The sequence below is a fragment of the Salvia splendens genome, chromosome 11, assembly GCF_004379255.2.
Source record: "Salvia splendens isolate huo1 chromosome 11, SspV2, whole genome shotgun sequence".
NCBI classification, from domain to species: Eukaryota; Viridiplantae; Streptophyta; class Magnoliopsida; order Lamiales; family Lamiaceae; genus Salvia; species Salvia splendens.
Window position 1 is genome coordinate 3787821 of NC_056042.1, and position 21713 is coordinate 3809533.

At 36.2% G+C, this 21713-nt stretch overlaps 3 protein-coding genes across 3 annotated transcripts; 2 read left to right on the top strand and 1 right to left on the bottom strand.

Moving 5' to 3' along the window:
• Positions 1-4106: 4106 nt before the first annotated feature.
• On the bottom strand, positions 4107-6046 carry LOC121756105 (photosystem II 10 kDa polypeptide, chloroplastic-like). The gene is made up of 4 exons (XM_042151563.1): positions 5932-6046; positions 5804-5871; positions 5147-5193; positions 4107-4254 (listed from the first exon to the last, which is right to left on the bottom strand). Exons 1-4 carry the CDS (start codon positions 6044-6046, stop codon positions 4107-4109), a joined length of 378 nt encoding a protein of 125 aa, XP_042007497.1.
• Positions 6047-7542: 1496 nt separating this feature from the next.
• On the top strand, positions 7543-10508 carry LOC121754138 (cold-responsive protein kinase 1-like). The gene is made up of 7 exons (XM_042149482.1): positions 7543-7747; positions 8407-8541; positions 8713-8828; positions 8914-9124; positions 9203-9440; positions 9530-9680; positions 9920-10508. Exons 2-7 carry the CDS (start codon positions 8478-8480, stop codon positions 10313-10315), a joined length of 1176 nt encoding a protein of 391 aa, XP_042005416.1. The 5' UTR covers positions 7543-7747; positions 8407-8477; the 3' UTR covers positions 10316-10508.
• A 4317-nt stretch (positions 10509-14825) lies between these two features.
• On the top strand, positions 14826-19519 carry LOC121756405. Its single transcript, XM_042151951.1, has 9 exons — positions 14826-15820; positions 16501-16630; positions 16999-17498; positions 17628-17708; positions 17804-17902; positions 18113-18223; positions 18306-18389; positions 18656-18727; positions 18831-19519. Exons 1-9 carry the CDS (start codon positions 15503-15505, stop codon positions 19086-19088), a joined length of 1653 nt encoding a protein of 550 aa, XP_042007885.1. The 5' UTR covers positions 14826-15502; the 3' UTR covers positions 19089-19519.
• Positions 19520-21713: the final 2194 nt, after the last annotated feature.

Below are 21713 nucleotides of genomic sequence, written 5' to 3' on the forward strand. Positions count from 1 at the left end.
TCAACCGTCTTAGGTCCGATTGTAACTTCTTTGGGCGGAGGAACCATCACCTTTGCCAAACACCCCCACACTTTGAGGTATTTGTAGGATGACTTCCTTCCCTTCCACAACTCATAAGGAGTAACATCTTTTCCTTTGAGAGGGATTTTATTCAAGATATAGTTTGCTGTCAAAACAGCTTCCCCCCACATGTTATGTGGTAATCCTGAACTGAGTAGCAGTGCATTCATCATCTCTTTTAGAGTTCGATTCTTGCGTTCTGCAACACCATTAGATTGTGGTGAATATGGAGCAGTTGTTTGATGAATTATACCACTTGCGTTGCATAACTCCTCAAACGGGGCTACATATTCGCCTCCTCTATCGCTTCGAATCATTTTGATTTTACAACCAAGTTGATTCCCAACTTCGTTCTTATAATTTTTGAACGCCTCTATTGCTTCATCTTTGCTTCTTAAAAGATAAATGTAGCAATATCTTGTGCAATCATCTATGAAAGTGATAAAGTACTTTTTACCACCTCTAGTTTGCAACATCTTTAAATCACATACATCCGTGTGAATTAATTCAAGGGGTTTTGTGCTTCGTTCAACCGAGTGAAACGGCAACTTAGTCATTTTTGCTTCAAGACAAATTTCACATTTATCTTGGATATCCAATTCATTAGCCTTTAGTAAATCTAAATTTACTAATCTTTTAATGGCTTTTGAATTTACATGTCCCAATCTACAATGCCACAAATTTGAAGACTCAATCAAATAAGAGGAAGTAGATGCTTTATTCTTATTGGCCAATGGCTTCGCAACACTTCGAGTTGCTACACTAAGCTTGAAAAGCCCATCGGTTACATAACCTTTTCCGATGGATTTTCCAAACTTATACAAGACAAACCTATCGGACTCAAATACAAGTTTAAACCCTTTATTAACTAGTATTGATCCTGACACTAGGTTCTTGCGGATGTCCGGGACATGCAGCACATCCTTCAAAGTGATAGTTAGGCCAGACGTCATCATGAGAATCACGTTGCCAACGCCGAGGACTTCGGACGATGCTTGATTCCCCATGTTGATCTTCCTCCCTTCAACAGCAGTGTAGGAGGCAAACTTGCTCCTGTCGGAGCAAACATGAGCAGTAGCGCCGGTGTCGATGTACCAGCCTCCCTTGTTATCAACAAGGTTAACCTCTTCAGTGACCACTGCAATGAGGTCGTTCTCATCCCAGTCCTTGAACTCCTTCTCAACGACGTGGGCTGCCGGCTTCTTCTTCTTGCTGCGGCAGTCTTTAGCAAAGTGGCCTGGTTTGCCACACTTGTAGCAGTCGCCTTCAAACTTCTTTGAAGGCTGCTTTCCCTTCCCTTTGTCGTTTGGACGGTTTGGGCGAGGGCGTTTGTTGGAGGGACCGCCCCGCTCCAACAGGTTGGCTTTGGCTTCATTTGGGGTGAAGCCCTTAGCCTTTTGATCACTTTTGCGCACGTCGGCCTCAATGCGCAACTTCACGATCAAGTCTTCAAGGGTCATCTGCTTTCGCTTGTGCTTGAGATAACTCTTGAAGTCCTTCCAACTTGGAGGGAGCTTGTCAATGATCGTGCACCTTAGGAACTTATCGGGCAAGGTCATCCCTTCAGCCACTAAGGAGTGGATGATCATTTGGAGCTCTTGGACTTGCTCCATGATGGGTCGAGAGTCGACCATCTTGTAGTCCATAAACTTGGATGCTACAACCTGTTCAGTCCCTGCAGCATTGTCTATGCTATATTTCTTCTCTAGGCTTTCCCACATTTGTTTAGATGTGGTTACATTGGAGTATACATTATAGAGGCTATCATCTAATGCACTTAAAATAAAGTTTTTACATAGATAATCCCCTTTTCTCCAAGCTTCATAGTCCGCCATGACTTCGAGCCTAGTCTCTTGGTCGCTTGGCGCGGGCGGCTCGTTCTCCGTGAGGAAGTTGGCGACGCCCAATGTTGTCAAGTAGAACAACATCTTTTGATACCACCGCTTGAAGTCAGATCCTCCAAACTTTGGTGGTTTCTCGGCAGGTGGCATCATTCTTGGTGCCAAAGGTGCCGCAGTTGGTCCTTGGAAGGAACCAATTCCGTTGCCCCCGAAGGAGCCAACAACTTGGTTGGGCATAGAGCCCCCCATGTTCGTGTTGGGCATAGTGCCCCCCACATTCGTGTTGGGCATAGTGCCCCCCACATTCGTGTTGATCCCGGAAGATCCAACACCAGTATTGAGCCCGAAGGCACCAACACCCGATCCATTAAAGGATCCGAAGGAACCACTAAAAGTGGAACCAACCGAACCACCAAAGGTGGAACCAATGGACGCCCCGAAGGGGTTGTCCCAAACCCAAGGGACGGTGGATGAAGCGGCTGGGAAGCCGGGAGTTGGCATCATCGAGGGAGCCGATGAAGTGTTGACCGGTCCAGAGGTCGCCATGGTGGAGGGAATGGCGGCGGTGGCGTTGGCAGCAGCAGTGTTGGATTCCGTCGACATCTCCAGCAAAAGGTGTTAATATTTCGAAAGTTTTAGTTCAGTTTAGAAGTCCAAATTCCTTCAAAGGCAAGTTATCTCGTCTTGCGATTGTTGGTTTCTGGGATTACAAGATAACAAAACCGGGCGTAATACAACCCAAAAGAAGGAATACAAAAATGAACTGAAGTTACAACGAAAATGAAACAACTAAACCAGTATGCTATGACAGCCGAGTCGAGGAGGCCTCTTCCCGCAAGACGAGATACGCCCCGGTAGTGCTCTCGGTTTGGCGTGTCGTCCCCAAAGGTAAAACGGCTACGTCCCTTCTGATGCAGCACCGCAATCAGCAGAGCTCCGGCGAACGAGATGGAGGAGAGGGCAGAGCTTCGACAGAAAGACAATGCAGGGAGAGGGAGAGAGCTTATGCAGAGAATGCTTGTAGGTGTGTGTCCTAATGCAGTGGTATGGCTAGCCTATTTATAGGCTAACCACCATGCAGGGTCAACCAGCCATTGAAGGCTCATCATGGCAAAAACGTAACTGTAATGTGCCACCCGTGTGTGGAGCGTGTGGATTTCTCACGTGGCAACCGTGACTGTGCCTCGCTTGACGACGTGTCAAGCCACTTGGATTGCTGACTCGGCGGTGGTCCAAAAGGAATAGTTTGGGCCAAGCACCAAGCCCAAAGACCAATTGCCAAGATCCAAGTCCAAGTCCAAGATCAAGATCAAGATCGGGATCGGGCCCGCGAGCACGGGCACGGGCACGGGCTCGGGCTCGGGCGGGCGGCGGCGGCGGCGCGCGCGTGTGCGCGCGTGTGGGCTCTTTCACCCATCTTGGTCCACTATAATTATTAAGTAACATAAAGTCACTTAATTTATACACATTAAAGATGTGTTAATCCTCCAATGTGGGATAATTAACACTAGTTAATTATTCCCTAAGCTCCATCTCCAAGCTTTAATTAAAAGCTAATTATGCCCAACTTTAATCCACTATTTCTCACTCACCGGAAATCGGATTTGAGAAAGTGAATATACTACATTTACCTACGTAAAATGTAGATCGACGCTATGTCATTTAATTTCACAAAATTAAATGTCTCGTCACATTTATTATTTGGTCAAAATCCATTGACCGGGCATATTTAATCCATGATTTTTTACAATAACTATTTGTAATTTTTCTTCGTCCGGATTTAATATCAAAGCCAATTTAAAAAAGTTATTGGCATCCATTCCCCCACCGGTTTGTGATGAATTCTCTTTTATGTACTTTCTCAATCTTATAATCATTCATATTTAAAACGGCAGATAGCAGAATCTTGCACAAATTTCATTATTTAGTAAACAAATTTTGAAAATTGAAATGATATTATCATTCATTTTAGTGCAAAATTAACACCATCACCGAACATTAACACGTCATACTATAAAAAATTGTTTGCACAGCCCACTACAGCCCATTGGGCCTCCCCATATTACAGCAAAGGTGTTCTTTATCATAATTTTGTTGAAATGTTTGGGAATTTTGGGACAGCATAGAATAATACTAAGGATAGTTAAGTATGATCATGCAGAAGATACAAGCTACAAGAGAGAGAAACATGGTGGTAATTCTAGTTTACTGCGCCAAAGCACTGGTGTTGTAGACAAGAAGCGTGCCGCCGGCAAGGATGCCGAGGAGGGTGACCACCCATATGGCCAAGCCGGCGGTGCCTCCGACGTAGACATCGTCACTTGGGGACCAATCATTCCGGTCATAGATAGGCCTGCATATGCCATTTCCGTTCAACTTTAGTTGAAAATCACCATTATTATAAAACGAAATAAACATATACAGTATTAGTTAAATAAATCATAAAATTTGATCAAATTTTGATTAGTCTCGTACTACTATTAATAAGAATGGAGTGAAAAAAAATTTATGTGGAGGGAGAAAAATTTAAAGAAGCAAAAAATTACATGAACAAAATTTCAGAATTTTAGGAACAAGAAGTAGTGAAAAAATTAAAACAAATCAATTTTATAATATATGTCTTGATATTGATAAGGAATACTCCCTACGTCCCTGTAAAAAAACGATCATTTGGTTCGGCACGAGTTTGGTGCACATAGCATAAGTTGTGTTAGTGGAGAGTACTGAGCTCCATATCATTAGTAGTATAGTGTAATGATATAATTAGTTCTAAATAAAATGATGTGTAGTTCAACTATATATTCCAAAACTAGAAAGTTCTTACTTTTCAATAACGGACTTTTAAGGAAATAGTCCATAGCGTTCAGAGACGGAGGGAGTTTAAAGCACAAAATTCAATATTTTTCATAAATCTTAACTGTCTCATCAATTTACAACTTCTTATGTCTCATCCATCTACAAAACAACTTAATTCTCATGTCTCATCAATTCACAAAACAAGAAGATGATCAGAAGGTGTTTAAATAAGAAATAAAAAGAAAGGAAAAAAAATCAATTTTATAAAATGACGACGATTCAAAATCAACAAATACGTCGTTTTGTACACGATCGAGCAATTGGGTGAAAACTGAAAATAAAACCTTTTGATTCTGTTTTCAAACTTTATATAGACTAATCAAAATTAAATCAAACTTTCATAATTGTAATCGTTTTTACACTCAGTATCATATGCTATTATAAGTCACCTGTATCCGTCAACATTAGCGCCGTATTTGTCGACAAATTGGTATATGTTAAAATTCATAATTCTTGTCGTACATCGACTTGTTAACGATCCTAGCTCATCTATATAAGTGTGGTAAACCTCCCCCTTATGAGGCCTTTTAAGGGGTGAGTGGCCTATTCTAATATGGTATCAGAGCGGGCCTAAGTCGATGATGGATTATATCTCTTTATCTCTTCTTTTGCCTACCCACGTGATGGAAGTCCGATGTGTCAGTCATTCCGGTCCACATGTGAGGGGGCGTGTTAAAATTCATAATTCTTGTCCCACATCGACTTGGTAACTCATCCTACAAGTCGATGATGGATTATATCTCTTTATCTCTTCTTTTGTCAACCCACGTGATGGAAGTCCGATGTGTCAGTCATTCCGGTCCACACGTGAGGGGGCGTGTTAAAATTCATAATTCTTGTCTTGCCTACCCACGTGATGGAAGTCCGATGTGTCAGTCATTCCGGTCCACAGTGAGGGGGCGTGTTAAAATTCATAATTCTTGTCCCATATCGACTTGGTAACTCATCCTATGAGTGGCGTTACCAAGCTCACCTATATAAGTGTGGATAACCTTCCCCCTTATAAGGCCTTTTAAGGGGTGAGTGGTCCATTTCTAATAGTATATGCCCTTTCCGGTGGGTTTCCTACCGGAGGCGTCGATGCCATTTCTCAAGTCCATGCCGCCGCCAGTTCCTACATCAAGTCCGCCACAAAATCAATAATTAATTAATTAAGGAAAGGCAGAAATTAAACCATAAGGTGTGTCGGTCTTGATCTTCTTTCCGCCGCTGGCTTGGACTCGGAAAGGGGTGGCGGTTCTAGCCAGCGACGGCAGGCCGCGCACGGCGGCGAAGGAGGCTGAGCTCATACACGCAACGTTTTTTCCGTTGATAATATTATGCTATACAAATTAATTCATCACCCGAGACACGTGGCGCTCCTTCTATGGGAAATATATGAATTATGAGATTAAAACCTTATCACAATTGCCTGGCTGCAAGGCTCAATACGTATTTACTCGCTCGTCCATGAAATATTCTCCAAGTTTGACTTGGCCGAGTTTTAAGAAATGTAAAGAAAAATGAATTGAAAATGTTAATGAAATGAGAGTCCCACATTTATATATTAGTTTTATAATAAAACGTGAGTGTAAAGAATTAGTGGAAAGTGAGTACCATTTACCAAAACTATAAAAAAAAAAGCAAAATGGACAATATTTCACGAATTGACCAAAATGAAAATAATGGATAAATTTCAGTGAGTGACAGTAATAAATTGCAAATTGATATGGCACACTCCCGAATTTAATGAGAACATACGCGTTTAAATAGGAATTAGGAAACTAGTAATCCCACGTTGGAATTTTTATATAATTCTAAACTAGTAACCCTATCTGTGATGTTATTATACAAATGTTATGTTTTACTATTTCAGATATTACGAAATTTGAATTTTGTCTGAACACCTCGTGTGTACATTATTATATTTTATTGTATGACTAACGTTGTTGAAAATGGAATTATTGTCAGAGGTCAAGAAAAAAAATAGTTTTAAAAAAAATTGTATGAACGCACCATGTGAGCATTTTTTTTGTAGTTGTATTACTAAAGTTGAACATTTGAAAATGGAATTCTTATTGTTAGGGGTCAAGAAAAAGATTATTTCCATACAACCATTACACGTGAATACTATTAGTAGTATATATAATAACAAAGCAAATTAAATCACTAGACGGATGGATTCCCCAACTTTTTTTATTGATATATAAAAAGTAAATTTAATATTGCATCATTCAAATAAATTTAACATTAATTACATTATCACTAGACCCTCGGTCACCCACTTCATCAGAAGGAAAATGGGAATATACAAATTTAGAAAAAAATAAGCGATAATATCGCAATATCTATAATTTAAATTAACAGAACATCATTGCTAAAATTATACTCTTTTATAAGTCTTCATACTATTTGTTACCACATCTCTTACTCACAAAGTGATCTCCTAACTTCATACTCTCCCTTCTCACTATTCATACATATATATCACAAATATTATACTAGTGCCTTAATTTTTATATTATATACTATTATAGCATTTAAATCGAACGTTCTTTTTGAATAAAAATTCCAAGTTCATTAAAAATGAAAGTTTATACTATATGAATTAAATTCATTATATTCTTAATTTAATTAAGTAAGCGTAATGGTGTGAAAACGAAGTTGCCCAAGTGGAGAATTGGTCAAACGCCACGGTTGACTTTCACAGTCTTCTACCCAAATCATATAAATTTTCAATATTTTCATTCTACTTTATTTTGATCCATCATTAAATATTGATCAACTTGCTCCTAACATTTCAAATTTTTACATAATAATCACCGGAGACTTTATTTAGTTTTATTTAATTCCATTCCCTCCTCTCAACTCTAGTTCATTTTCCCTCAATCAAGATATGGGAGCCTTATTCTTTTCTTGAGCTGCAGGTGCTCAATCTCAGCTGGGTTATCTTTAATTTATGTTGTTTCCACTAATCTCTCTCTCGTTTCCGTTGCTAGTGATTGATCAAGGTATTACTCGATTTTTTTCTTATCAAGACATAATCTTTATCCCTTTATTTTTTCGGTTATCATGTGAGTTATGATTGATTTATGTGGAATATTTATTTATAGGCCAGCTTAAGAGTAGAGATTATGCATTTATTCCATCTATTTTTTTTAGGTATGTTACATGATCTGTCAGTATTATGCTGTCTATTTGAAATGGGAAGTAATCTCATATAGAATTTCATTATCAGTTGTCTATAAAAACCAGAGTTTGTTGTATATTTTCAAATCTCTTGTTGCATATCTTGATTTTGATTCATATTTTTAGTTAGTCAAATTGTGGCTTACATGAACATTGCGTTTTAAAAGAGTGTTTTTTTTATTGTAGTTATCTTGATTTTGATGAATGTGGCCTCCTTTCGTTCTCGTATGGGAGCGTCTAGTGTTTCGCTACTACTCAAGCAGGGCGTTTTACGTAGCTTTATTTTCGTAGATATTTGGGAAATCCACGTACATTGCGGTTCATAGGATGTTAATTGAATTGAGGAAGCCCATTTTAGGATCTTGATTCGTTTATCCTTAGAGATGTCTTATATAACTCCCAAAAAGAACTCAATTTATGTGATTTTTAACAAAAAGTTTTGAGTTATAATTCTGATTTATATAGCTTTTGTTTGTTGCAGTTTTTACGTTGTGAAGCAATCTATCTGTGTGTGGCTAAAGCAGGCTGAAGTCGCTGGTGAATCCGATAGTTATGTCCTGTCTATCATTCTTATTCGAACGAAATGCAGCAAGAGGCGATCCCGAGCTTGGAGATGGTAAATCTCTAGTAGTTTCGAATTATTTATTGGATGAATCATTTTACTTGTCTACTTCTTCTTGAAGCTGCAATTGCTAACTTTTTCACATTTTGTTTGTATTTTTGCACTTATTATTGTATTTCATGTCACATTTTTGTGTTGATACTAATGAAGCTAAATCATTTACAGAGCTCTCAGGAGTGCAAAATGTTACCCTATACTCATACAAGGAGCTAGCAATTGCAACCAATGATTATAATCCAGATAATAAAATCGGGGAGGGAGGATTTGGTTCCGTCTATAAGGTAAACGAGTCTCGTCTTGTAGTTTTTGTTGCATTGGAGGCGAGACTGTACACGATCCCGACATAAATTCTCTTGTGATAAATAGGGAAAACTTAGGAATGGGCAGATGGCTGCAATTAAGGTTCTCTCTGCTAACTCGACACAAGGAGTGAGAGAGTTCTTGACGGAGATTGAAGTGATCTCGGACATAGAGCATGGAAATTTAGTGAAGCTGTATGGTTGTTGTGTGGAACGGAATCAAAGAATCCTCGTTTACAACTACCTCGAGAATAACAGCCTAGCAAAGACACTTCTTGGTAATGCCTTGTTATAGTATTTATCTGTATTTTTTCATTACTAGTTAAGCTTGTCTGATGATCTCTAACCATCTGCAGGTGAGGGTCACAGCAGCATCCATTTTAGTTGGAAAACGCGGGTTAAGATCTGCACGGGAGTTGCTAGGGGGCTTGCCTATCTTCATGAGGAAGTTAGGCCACGTATCATCCATCGTGACATCAAAGCAAGCAATATTCTACTAGACAAGGATCTGACCCCGAGGATTTCAGATTTTGGCCTTGCCAAGCTCATGCCTCCAAACATGACTCATGTTAGTACACGTGTCATGGGAACCATGTAAGTTGCAGCATTGAATCTAATGGCTTCGGTGTTTTTGGAATCCAAAACTCATCTTAACTTTTGAACATGTGTTTCTGTTATTGCAGAGGCTATTTGGCACCAGAATACGCGATAAGAGGCCATTTGACACGGCGTGCAGATATTTACAGCTTTGGGGTTCTTCTTATCGAAATAGTCAGCGGGAGATGCAATACGAATAGCCGGTTACCCATAGCAGAACAGTATATTCTTGAAAGGGTAAACCACATACACTCATCAACTCTGCTTCTGCTTCTGTTATCTCTTTGAATATCTCTTAATAATGTGATGAGACTACGACAATTTACACTGTGCTGACACGAACTATCTTGTAGCGTTTAACTTATTCGTTCGATATTTTCTCATATAACTACACAAGTCTCCCTAGATGTCATGTTTTCAAGCATGTTTGAAGTAGTTTTGATATTTACTAAAAATTCTTGTATTGATGTATGCAGACATGGCAACTTTACGAGAGAAAAGAGCTCGTGTTACTAGTGGACACAGCGCTGAACGGTGATTTTGATGCGGAGCAGGCTTGCAAGTTCTTGAAGATCGGTCTGCTCTGCACGCAGGACTCTCCTAAGCTTCGGCCCTCCATGTCGACTGTGGTCCGGATGCTTACGGGAGAGAAAATTTTCGATGAAGATGCAATCACGAAGCCGGGGTTGATCTCTGATTTCATGGACTTGAAGATCAAAACCGATCCCAAGCCAAAGGCTGACAACGCGCACCTCACGTCGTCCAATTTCAACTCCTCCGGATCCGGTACCACGGAGAAATCAACATGGACTTCTGCAACTTCTTCTCATGCTACCTTCTCTTACACTGCAGTTTATGATCGCAGCTCATGATCATTTGAGGGATTATTTTTTTATTCTTACTTATTTTTTGTACAATTTGTGCCTGGCTTGCTTAGATTGTGTTGTTCAATTTTTTCTTTTCTTTTTTGTCTTCCTGCTTATGTTCATACTTCATAGGTTGTGCTTCTCATGAAATGGGATATCTGTGTAAATAAAGTTGTCTATGTAAAATTGCTTCTATAAATTTGGAACCTCTGTATATATAGTGCTTTTATTGTAAAATTGATTATTGGTGTATAGTTGCATCAATTCATGCATGAATAGGGTGAGGGCGTATATTTCTATTGTTGCAATTCACTTAGTCGACATTAATATTGATAAATCCACTATAAATCAAAATTGAAAATGATTCATAGTTTATATTCTAAGAATAATTTTATTTTAGTCAAACTAATGTATTCTTAAAAAAATGCCTTTAAGACCAGTCATAGTATAAACAAACGCTCATTGAATTTATAGTCTACAATTTGCAGTTGATATACATATATATATTGAATTAAATTAAAATAAAAAACTGCAGCGACTTTTCCAGCACATGTAAAGATAAACAAAGAGAAACAAAATCCATTTTACTCATAGAATCGGCAATTTCTTTTTAATAGTAATAATTAGACGACAAATTGTCATTTTTATTATTTTGCCCCTGAATCATCTACCTCATAGTTGCAGAATATGATTATTTTGTTTGGAAATTAAAAACTATAGCGATTTCCAAATTTTCCACCAAAGACCCTTATTGTATTAATTATTATGGGCATTTCAAACTTGAATATTATATTGCATCTTGTTTTTTTAAAACAACGTGACTATTATTTAATTATTACTTGAAGTATGATAATTTATAAGGTGACTCATTAATATGCGCACAAGTCATTTTTTTAAATGAAACTAGCTAGTAATTAATCCTACGTTGGATTTTCGATATGATATCATTATCAACTAGTAACCATATATATTCAGTGTGTACTTTTTTTAATGACTAACGTTGTTGAAAATGGAATTCTTGTCAGTCAAGAAAACAATATTAGGAAAATAAACATGAGAAAGTTGAATTCTTATTGGCAGTGGCCAAGAAAAAGTAATTCATACAATTATTGCATGTGAATGCATAATAAAGCATTCTCCCACTTAATCAAATCATGGGGATTGTGAATTCAAACACAATATTGAAAAAATAAGCTACATTGATTAATTGCTCAATTTATATTCTTCAGTCCACATCTTTTACTCAAAAGTGGTATCTTGACTTCATAAAGTCGAGAAGTTCTCTAATCATATATTCTCATTAACTTGTAAATTATTTTTAATGAAAAATACCAAGTTCATTAAAAATAAATTAAATTAAATTTAGTTATATTCATGAATTAAATTTTTTACCAACTTGCCAAACACACATTAATGCTAAAGCACGATGATACAGGTGCTATAGTCAGGATATTTTATTATACTAAGTATTTTTCAAAAATGCTATAAACAGGTGCTAATTAATCTCAGCTAGTTATCTTTAATTTATGCTGTTTCCACTAATCTCTCTCTTGTTTCAGCTAGTGATTGATTTATCCCTTTGTTTTTTTTGGCTGTGTTTGTGTGGATCATGTGAGTTTTGATAGATTTATCGGAATAATTTGTTGTAGGTATGTTACATGATCTTACAATTTTATATATGCTGTCTATTTCAGAAATAGGGAAGTGATCTCATATAGAATTTCATTATCAGTTGTCTAAAAAAACAGAGTTTGGTGTATATTTTCAAATCTATTGTTGCATTTCTTGATTTTAATAGTTACTCAAACTGTGGCTAGTGGCTTTCTTTAATTCCCTGGAGATATTTGAGATATAGCTTTGTTCATATTGGGGTTTTGATGTAATATATGGGTGAGATTTGTTTATCTAGTTATGCAATTAATAGTTATACTTTGACCATCTGTATTTATAAGGACGTTATTTATTGATTTTGATAAATGTTGGCTTCCTTTCATTATCTTGTGAGAGCGTCTAATGTTTCGCTACTACTCAAGTATTGTGATTCGTGTATAGCTTTATTGTTGTACATATTTGGGAAATGCATGTACATTGAGGCAGCGGCGGATACAGGTGGGGTCGCGCGGGGGCGGCCGACCCCACCGCCGTCCCCGGAGAACCGCCGGATGACTCCTCCCAACAGCCCCCGACCCCACGGCATCCGGAACTCTGCCCCATGATTCATCCTCAGACCTCAAGCAGCGCAGCTTTTCCGATGACCTCCACTGTTATTTCCTTTTCCCTTCTTCTTTTTATGTAATGGGCTTAGGTTTGGACTTTTTATTAATTAAAAAATGATCAATACTTTTCTTTTTAACAATTTTATCTTTATATAAGAGTTTAAACTTTATTTATAAATAAGAATTCTCGGTTTCTAGTTTAGTTGGTCATCTTTTAATCATGTTTTATTACTTTTTTTACTTTTATTTTGAGTAGTTTTTTTATTATCTTTTAATCATGTATTGGTTTTTACTTTTATTTTAAACTAGTAGTAACTAATAAATTTTTTATCAAATTTGAATAAATATAATAATTGCTTTTAATCATTGATTTTAATTACTTTTCATTTAGATTAATGGATACATTTCTTTTATAAAGATTTTGCACTTTCGTCTGTTTTTCTAATACTAATGTTAAACACGACTAAAAGATACATATTCATAACTATTTTCAATGAAATAAGTTTAAGTTAGCTTCAAAATATAAATACTCATAGAAGTCAATTGTCGTGCTTAATATAAAATAGGGATATTTCATTTGTAATGTATTTTTATTACTATTTTATATATTTAAATATTATTATATTAATTTTCTCGTCCGATCATACCATTTTTAATTCCTGGATCCGCCATTGCATTGAGGGAAGGTAATTTTAATATTTTAAAATGATTAGTGTTATACTCTAAAATATTTTATGTTAGTCAACCTCTCTCAGTCATATAAACGCCATTGAATATATATAATCTACTACAATTTGCAGTGGATATATATACATATATAATGAAATTATAATAAAATACAATATGACTCCTCCAACACATTAATGGCAATTGTCATTTGTAAAGGTCAACTAATAGTTTATTTTTACACGGTTAAAATAACAGTTGAAAACTGTTGCAATCTCACACTATTTGTTGCTTCTCAGAGAAACAGCATCCATTAATCATAGAAAGGCCAACTCTATTTTTCTGATTAATAATAATTAGACGACAAATTCAAATTAGTTGTTGTCGTTGACAGCCAGCTCAATAATCAATTATGATAAAGCCATAAATATTTTTTAAATGGAACAACGATTTATGATTGGGTCGGTTTATTCCATCCTTCATTAAGTATTCATGTGATGATGTAAATTATTTTATGTAAGCAATGGAACATTTTCTTGATTTTTTATTAGTAACATATTTAATTTCTACTACAAGTATACGATTAATTATAATTACAAGCTGCGATTTTGGTAAATGTCAACCATAGACTTATACTTTTTCAAAGTCGATGCCTTTTCCCCACGTAAAGTCTCTTTGCTTGGTCTTTTCAGTTTACAACTGAATATATTTTTTGATTAGAAATTTAATATAATTTGTTTATCATGTATTTAGAGCAAAACTGCCTCATACTTTGAATCTTTATTTCGTTATATTATGTCCGATTAGTATAAATGACCACAAACATAAAAATAGTCATCTTTGAAAATTGGCAATTCACAGCTAATAACATAATTAGTTGTAAATTTAGTTTTAAATTTGCCAATTCAGGGCAAAACTGTTTTTAAGTCATGAAAATGGCTATTTTTAATATTTACAACTTAACTTTTCATATCTTTACTGTAATATAACAATGAATATTTTAATACATTAAGTCTAGAATAATCCAATCACCTTCCAAGATTTTCCTCAGAGTGATACTAAAAATATCACAAAATTTCCCCAGTAAAATCCAACAAATTAAAAACACACAGCACTTCTACAAAATAAAATGCGAAATACTTTTAAAGCAAACTATATCATCGGTAAAGCATCATTATAAGCCTAGAATTTTAGAGAAAAAAATGCCCCATCAAAACATAAGATCGACTACTAGAAAATAATCAACATCTAAATAATTGAAAACATACATATACACTTGCAAGAAATCCACTTGCAAGGGCAAATAGAATATGATTTCGTAAGATATTTATCTCTATAAAATCTAAATACATTATAATATAGCCTATAGGATTAAATATAATATATAAAAAATTTTAGTTTAGAAAATGGTAAGTATTCGTATAAATTCTCATAGCGACCAAGTAGTTGGCTACCAACACGTACAAAAAACCAGAAATATTAATGTTAATATTAAATGGGTCCCACTTCATCTAATTAAACCCTAATCAATACTAATAAATGAGAACAAAATTACGACTTAAATGGGTCCCACCCCATCTAATTAAACCCTAATCCATAAATAAATGAAAATTCCCCCACAGCCATGGCCGCTACTTTCTCTCTCATCATCACTGCTTGTCTCACTCTCATGACTCTTTTTTTAATCTCTTCTTTACTTTACTCTTCACAGGCATTCTCTGAGTAAAGCGAATAAAAGCCTAGGGTTCCAACTTTTTCTCCCATGAACCACTGATTATCAACAGCTTCTCCACATTTTACTTCATTGTTTCCCTTCTACTTCACGTTCACTTGCTCAAAGTTTCGGTTTTGTAGCTATTATGGTGATTTAATCGACCTTCCCCACTTTTCCCCTTATTTGTTGGTGCAATTCTTCTTCAATTTTGGAGGGAGTTAGTTGCTTTAAGGGGTCAAGAAAGCGAAAATGCCGTGAGTTCATTTATTGGGATTTTTGCTTTTTGGGAGACGTACATGTGAAGCTTAATTGTGGTGTTTTAGTATGATTTCCTTGCTAATTTTTCAACTTGGAGTTGTTGAATCCTTTATTTAACTCTGTGGAGAAGGAATATTCTGGATCTTTTGTCGCTCTTGTTTATGCCACTTTGTTTGCTCAGACTCTGTCGATTCGCAATTGGGATCGCTTTTGCCGACTTATAGTAGCTGAAACTAAGTTAGATTTAGGAAATGCTTTGCAGATAAGTAGATGCCGCATAGCACATTTTGCGGTTGTGCTTATTGTTTATTAGTCAGTACATTTTAGGGATTTTAGGCGATGGAGGATATTGGGCTGTTCAATCAAGGGTTGAAATGGCTGCAATCGAAGGACTGTTATTCTGTAGCGAGGACTGCTGCGAGCTGTTTAAGAGACAAGATTGGGATTTTCAAGGAGCGGCATTGGCCGATGGTTTGTTGTGGATGCACGAAATTCGGGAGAGGTCTTCTGTTCTTGTTGGTGTATTGGAAAAACTGCTCTATTTCTGGATTCCAGTCTTTTGCTGGGCTCGGATCAGCGGCTCTGCTTGTCATAATGTGGAGTTGCTTCCTGAGCTTGACATCGATGTCATGTCTTCTATATGTGCTTCTTAGTATGGTATGTTTTCCAGTCTCATTAATTGGTTGTCAAATCAATATTCTTGGAATTGCTTTTTTTTTGTGATGCATATTTATGTACTAGCTGGTTGGGATTTCCAAGATCTGATTTTTTTGTAGTCCTTGGGCAATTTGTGATTGATCTATATTAAATGTTTTGTGATTCCATGGACTTTGAATGATTTGGATCAGTTAAATTTAGGGGTCATTTGGAGAAACTTCTTCTAATTCGGTAAAGATAGAGGGGAGTCTCCACCACTTATCCCAAGCAGAAAAATGAAAATAAAATAAGGGGAGATTTTTCTTTACCATTAACAGAAATGTTTTTTCTTTCTTTCTCTGTGAAGATCGAAGATTTGTCTTTGAAACTTTCATACTCGATTATATAGTGTTTTGGTAATTACAGAGGGCATGGTTCCATTATTCTTGTGGTAAATTGGTATGATTCATATTGCCCATCTTTTGCTCTTTAGAAGGTTTGAGGAATTTTGTCAAAGAGTGCAGCATTAGTTGGTTTTGCACAATTTTATTCACTTACCTTTGATATTGTTTTATGGTAGGATTATATAGCAAATGCTAAACTTTTTCCTACAATTGTATCTCTAGACTCTACCGAAGTGTACTATGTGGCCTACGTAGCAGCTACTTTTGGCTACTCACTATTTGTTTGTGTGCTTGCAGGGAGCGGCTGGGGCTGCTGTTCAGTATTTAGGCTACACTCCTGGACTTTTTATTGTGGGGCTGTTTGCCATTCTAATTTTATGGATGTATGCTAACTTTTGGATAACTGGTGCCTTGTTTATAGTTGGTGGTATGCCTCGCTTCTTTATGATTATATCGAACTCGGTGCACTCTTCCACAAGTCTATCTCAGCCTTCTTTCTATCTTGTTCTTAGTTCTTATATCTATTCCATTTTCAGATTCATTTGTTTATCATCTTCAATGTAATTGGTTTGTCCTTAGTCCTTACTCCTCAGGTTGAATATTCGAATTGGAACTTACCTACTAATTGGCTTCTCAAAATAAGTGGTGGAACATTTCCAAATGATTGGTTTTACCTATTATTGACTATAGACTGATCATTTTTCTTAGATTTGTTTTCTCTTGCTTCTACCTTTTCCAGTATTTTAGCATTTTCTTGTAGAATCTGCTGATAACATCAAGACTTTGGGTATGCAGGCTATCTGTTTTCATTGAATCACGCACGGCTGGTGGTGTTCATGGCAACATTGTATTCTATGTATTGCGTCAAAAGCCAAGTAGGATGGCTTGGAGTTTTTCTCGCAATTAATCTCGCGTTCCTATCTAATGATGTGTTGAACTATTTAATCAAGTGGTGTGATAATTTAAGTGAAAGTACTCATTTTGAGGAGCATAAGGAAGCTGATTCATTTACAGAAAATGATTTTTGCACCAAGTGTGATTACTCTGCTCCTACTGAAGTAGAAACAGAAGAAGAGAAGCTAAAATCATGTAAATCAGCCACTAAGCCTGCTAGTCCTTCACTGATTGTTGAAAAGCCAAAGGAAGTTGCTTCTAAGGCTGTGGTTAGAGAGGATGGAAGTTCCCAGATTGAGATGCAGAGGATTTTAAGTAGTGCCAATCACTATGAAGCCCTTGGGTTTCTCCGCCATAAGAAGATTGATGTTATATTATTGAAGAAGGAATACCGAAAAAAGGTATGCGAGTTTTATTTTTGCTCATGCAAATTATCTTTATAATACCTTGTTTGTGGTATCAGTCATTCCCCTCAAAATAACTGCTTGGTATCAGTTTCTTATGCAACTTCACATTTTGCATATCTTCAGGCCATGCTTGTGCACCCCGACAAAAATATGGGAAGTCCACTTGCAAGTGAATCATTTAAGAAACTTCAAAGTGCATATGAGGTGAGTAAATCTTCTTATTTCTTGTCTGCAAGAAATTTCTGAAAAGAATTGTGGGTATATATTTCCCTGGAAGCTGATGTTGGCAATAATTGTAGGTTCTTTCTGATGCTGTGAAGAAGAGGGACTATGACGAGCAGCTCAAAAAAGAAGAATCAAAGTTTGTTATGCAGAAATCAGCTAGCACTTCTTATCAGGTAAAGATTGATTAAATATGTATTGCAATGTATGCGCATCAGGGTAGGTTTTCAATTGTAGAATGCGTTTTAATCTGGGTTTGAACTGTGCACCACTGGGGGATGTCTATCTAGTTATTTGATTATCACTTATTTCTTGGACTATGGTGTATCATGGATATTCTGTGTCAGAACGGCAGAAAATGGATAATTGTATATTTCATGATGCAGACTACTGATTTTTGCTCTGAGGAGTCAAGGCGCATACAGTGCACCAAGTGTGGCAATTCTCATATTTGGGTTTGTACAAACAGAACCAAGGCAAAAGCTAGATGGTGTCAGGTTTGAAAACCCCTTTATAACTTGCAGAGTTATTGTCAATTGATTTGTACTCTATACCAATTGTTATGGTTTTTGGGTGTAGGATTGCTGCCAGTATCATCAAGCTAAAGATGGCGATGGATGGGTTGAGAACAAGGGCTCACTTGTGTTTGATCGGCTGCAAAAGGTATAGCTTGAAATTTACATGCTATAGTCACTAGAAATATCTTACTTCTTGATTTGGGCTCTGAGCTGGACGAAACTTACTAGTAGCTTTGAGTATTTACCTTCTTGTTTAGTAGTCTACCTGATTTGGGGATGCTTGTTTATCCAATATTACGAGGGAGAAAATCCTAATGTTCAGTGTTTACCAACTTCTTCTGAAGTGTGTACTACCTTTCCCTTTCTCATTTGTGGCCTTTAAGAAGAGTATGCTATGTCTTTCATATGTAGGTGGAAATACCTCGAGCTTTTGTATGTGCTGAAAGCAAGATCTTTGATGTGTCGGAATGGGCTACATGTCAGGTTAGTTAGTTTGTTACTTCTGCAAGCACTCGTCTGTATCTTCTCATATGTTGAAGTACATGGAGACAAGCATTCGTACTTGCTAATTTGGTGGTAGTTACAGGGAATGTCTTGCAGAGCAAACACCCACAGGCCGAGTTTCCATGTAAACATGGTTGGATTGGAGAAGTCAACTCAGAGGTCGAACTCGAGCCGGTATCCATGGGATTTGGACGCTGAGATGACTGACGAAGAGGATGAATTTGATATGTGGCTCCAGCAAGCCCTGGCGGCCGGACTGTTTTGTGAAACTTCAAAACGTAGGAAAAGCTGGAGTCCCTTCAATAAGAAAGGAAAAAATCAGTGGCGCAGATCATCTTAGAAGGGCAAGCTTTACTGTAGACCTGATTAATCGGCATCTATCTTGTTCCACCAACGCACGTCTCCATACAGTGTTGAATGAGGGCATCACGGAAAGATTTGAGCAGGTGAGAATGTGGATCAAGAATGTGAGGACTGCTTTTCCTTGCAGGGTTCAGTTATGTAAATAACCAGGATTCGTCTAGTTTTTTTCGCATGTTACACGCCGGTTTTTGCAGCAATCTTGAGCTTAAGAATGAAATTTCGAGGTATAGCAGAACTGGTTTAATTTGCCGCAGTTTGTTTGTGTACACATTTGCTCACAAGTGTAACCACTTGAGCAGATGAAAATAAAGTGAATAGTAGAATTAGCATCTCTCAAGTCTCACCCATATGCTGTATGTGTTATCAAAATTCATTGATTTTATGATGATTTTTATCTCTGGTGATAAATATTTGGATTCCAGCAAAATCAGGCTATCTTTATTAGAACATCCGCAATAGCGGACGTCCGACCGGCGTTCGCGACATCCGTCCCGGACGTCCGCTATTGCGTTGTCAACGACGGACGCGGACGTCCCTTGCGGACGAGAGGTCGTCCGTCGGTTTCCGCGGACGTCCGAATTTTCATTTTTTAAAACTTTATATATACGGCTCGCTGCAAGCTCTGTATATACGATTTTTAAAAAAAAACTCTAACGCATGTATTATCGTCGAAAATGAAGGCCTAAAACAAAAACATATCATACTGTCGGGCTGGGGGCACTCCGCGCCCCCTGACCCTCGGCAAGGGGGCGTCTCCCCCAGCGAGACCCCGTTCGGCTAGTGGCAAACTATACAGATTCAAGGCATAACATGTACTTTGTTTGAATCGTTTTTTGGTGAACTATGTATTTTTTTAAAAATTTAAATATGTATGCTTTTTTGAAATAAAATGGTTGCATTTTTCCCATATTCGTGTTGAAATTTTAATTCTGTAATTGTTAATTTGTGAATTTTGATTATTGGGATATCTGCCGGAATGTCCGCTATTGTGGAATGAGATGTCTTTATGACGTGACAGGAGGTGTTTTGGGACGTCCGTCTGGACATCCGTCCCTATTGCGGATGCTCTGAATGTGGAGTAAATACATTTTGGTTATGGTAATTTAAAAACTTTACACCTAAGATTAAGTTCTTTTATATACTCATCTCTCATCTATTTTCTGTGTATATCTATTTTTACAGTATACCATTATAATGAGTACATTACAAGAATTTTATGATTATTGTCTATCAATGTATTAAAACTATAACGTTTTGATGAGTACATTGCAATTTTGTGCTGGATAATGAAGTGATAAGGAATAATTTCTACATGCGTGATAATGAAGTGATTTTTGGATTTTCAATTAGAATTTAGAATTAAGATATTACTATATCTTTATATATAAAAAAAAGTTGGAAAGTTTGTAAATAAACTCAATTAGAAAGTAAAATTAGAAATTTTAAAGAATAAAACAGGGATAAAATTAGAAACTATTAATGCATATTATTTGATATACTGTACTCCGTATAACTTATTTAGCTAAAATCTTTAATAGATATGCATCTTAAATAAAAAAAAACTCTAGGAAATTATATTGAAACATGATGTTTTAACATTTATACCCATATACTCCATGTATATGAGTCGAAATGTATGCTGATAAATTTCAAAATAATTAAAGTATGAAAAGTACATAAAATTGATTTTGATGTCTGTAATTTGAAAACTCGTCCACTTGAATTTAAGAATAATTTCCTTTATACTATAAAAGTTAAATTAATAGCTAAAGTATTTCAATGGTAATAGTTGGAACTTGGAAAGAGTCACATATTGCTTAAGTATTTGTGGGGCTTTTCCCCTTAATCATATCCCACGACCAACCTTATCTGCAAATATTTATCACATTTCTTATTTTGTTACCTATGATTCATTATTTTGTTTCTTTCCCATCAACAAGAATATTTTGCATTCTTGTGTTTATCGACTTGTGTTTATAGGGATACTGCATTTTTACATTTTCCTTAAAATAAGACCCTACAATCTTATACTCCTACGTTGTAGCCATATAGATCTTCACATTAATTTATTTATATCATCATATAGCCATTCTATATGTCACGTGTGTTAACCTAATAAGAAACTTTATCTATTATCTACTATGACACAAAATACTCGAATAATCGAATTTAATCAAATTAAAATATTCGGTCCGATTTAGATAACCATTTTAAGAACTAAAATAGACTAAAAATACAAATTGTAATTAATGTGGTAATGTAGATATTTCACTAAAACGTACATATTTTATTTAAATATTTCTTACCTAATAAATAAAGTAACAAAAAATATTTGTGATTTTTCAGTTATTCTGATTTTTCGTTTCAGTTCGAATTTAGTTTTAAATTTTTAAATTTTTAGATTCAGATTTTTGAATATTTTGAATTGAGTCAGATCTATATTTGCACAAACTACAAATTAGATAAAAATTTAATCCGAAAAAATTGAAATACACACCCCTAGCTATTGTCATTTTTATTTTATACTACGTACTTATAATGTGAAATGTCAGTTTAGTCTACGATGGACCGAACCAAATAGACATAATATTTTAGTCCAAAA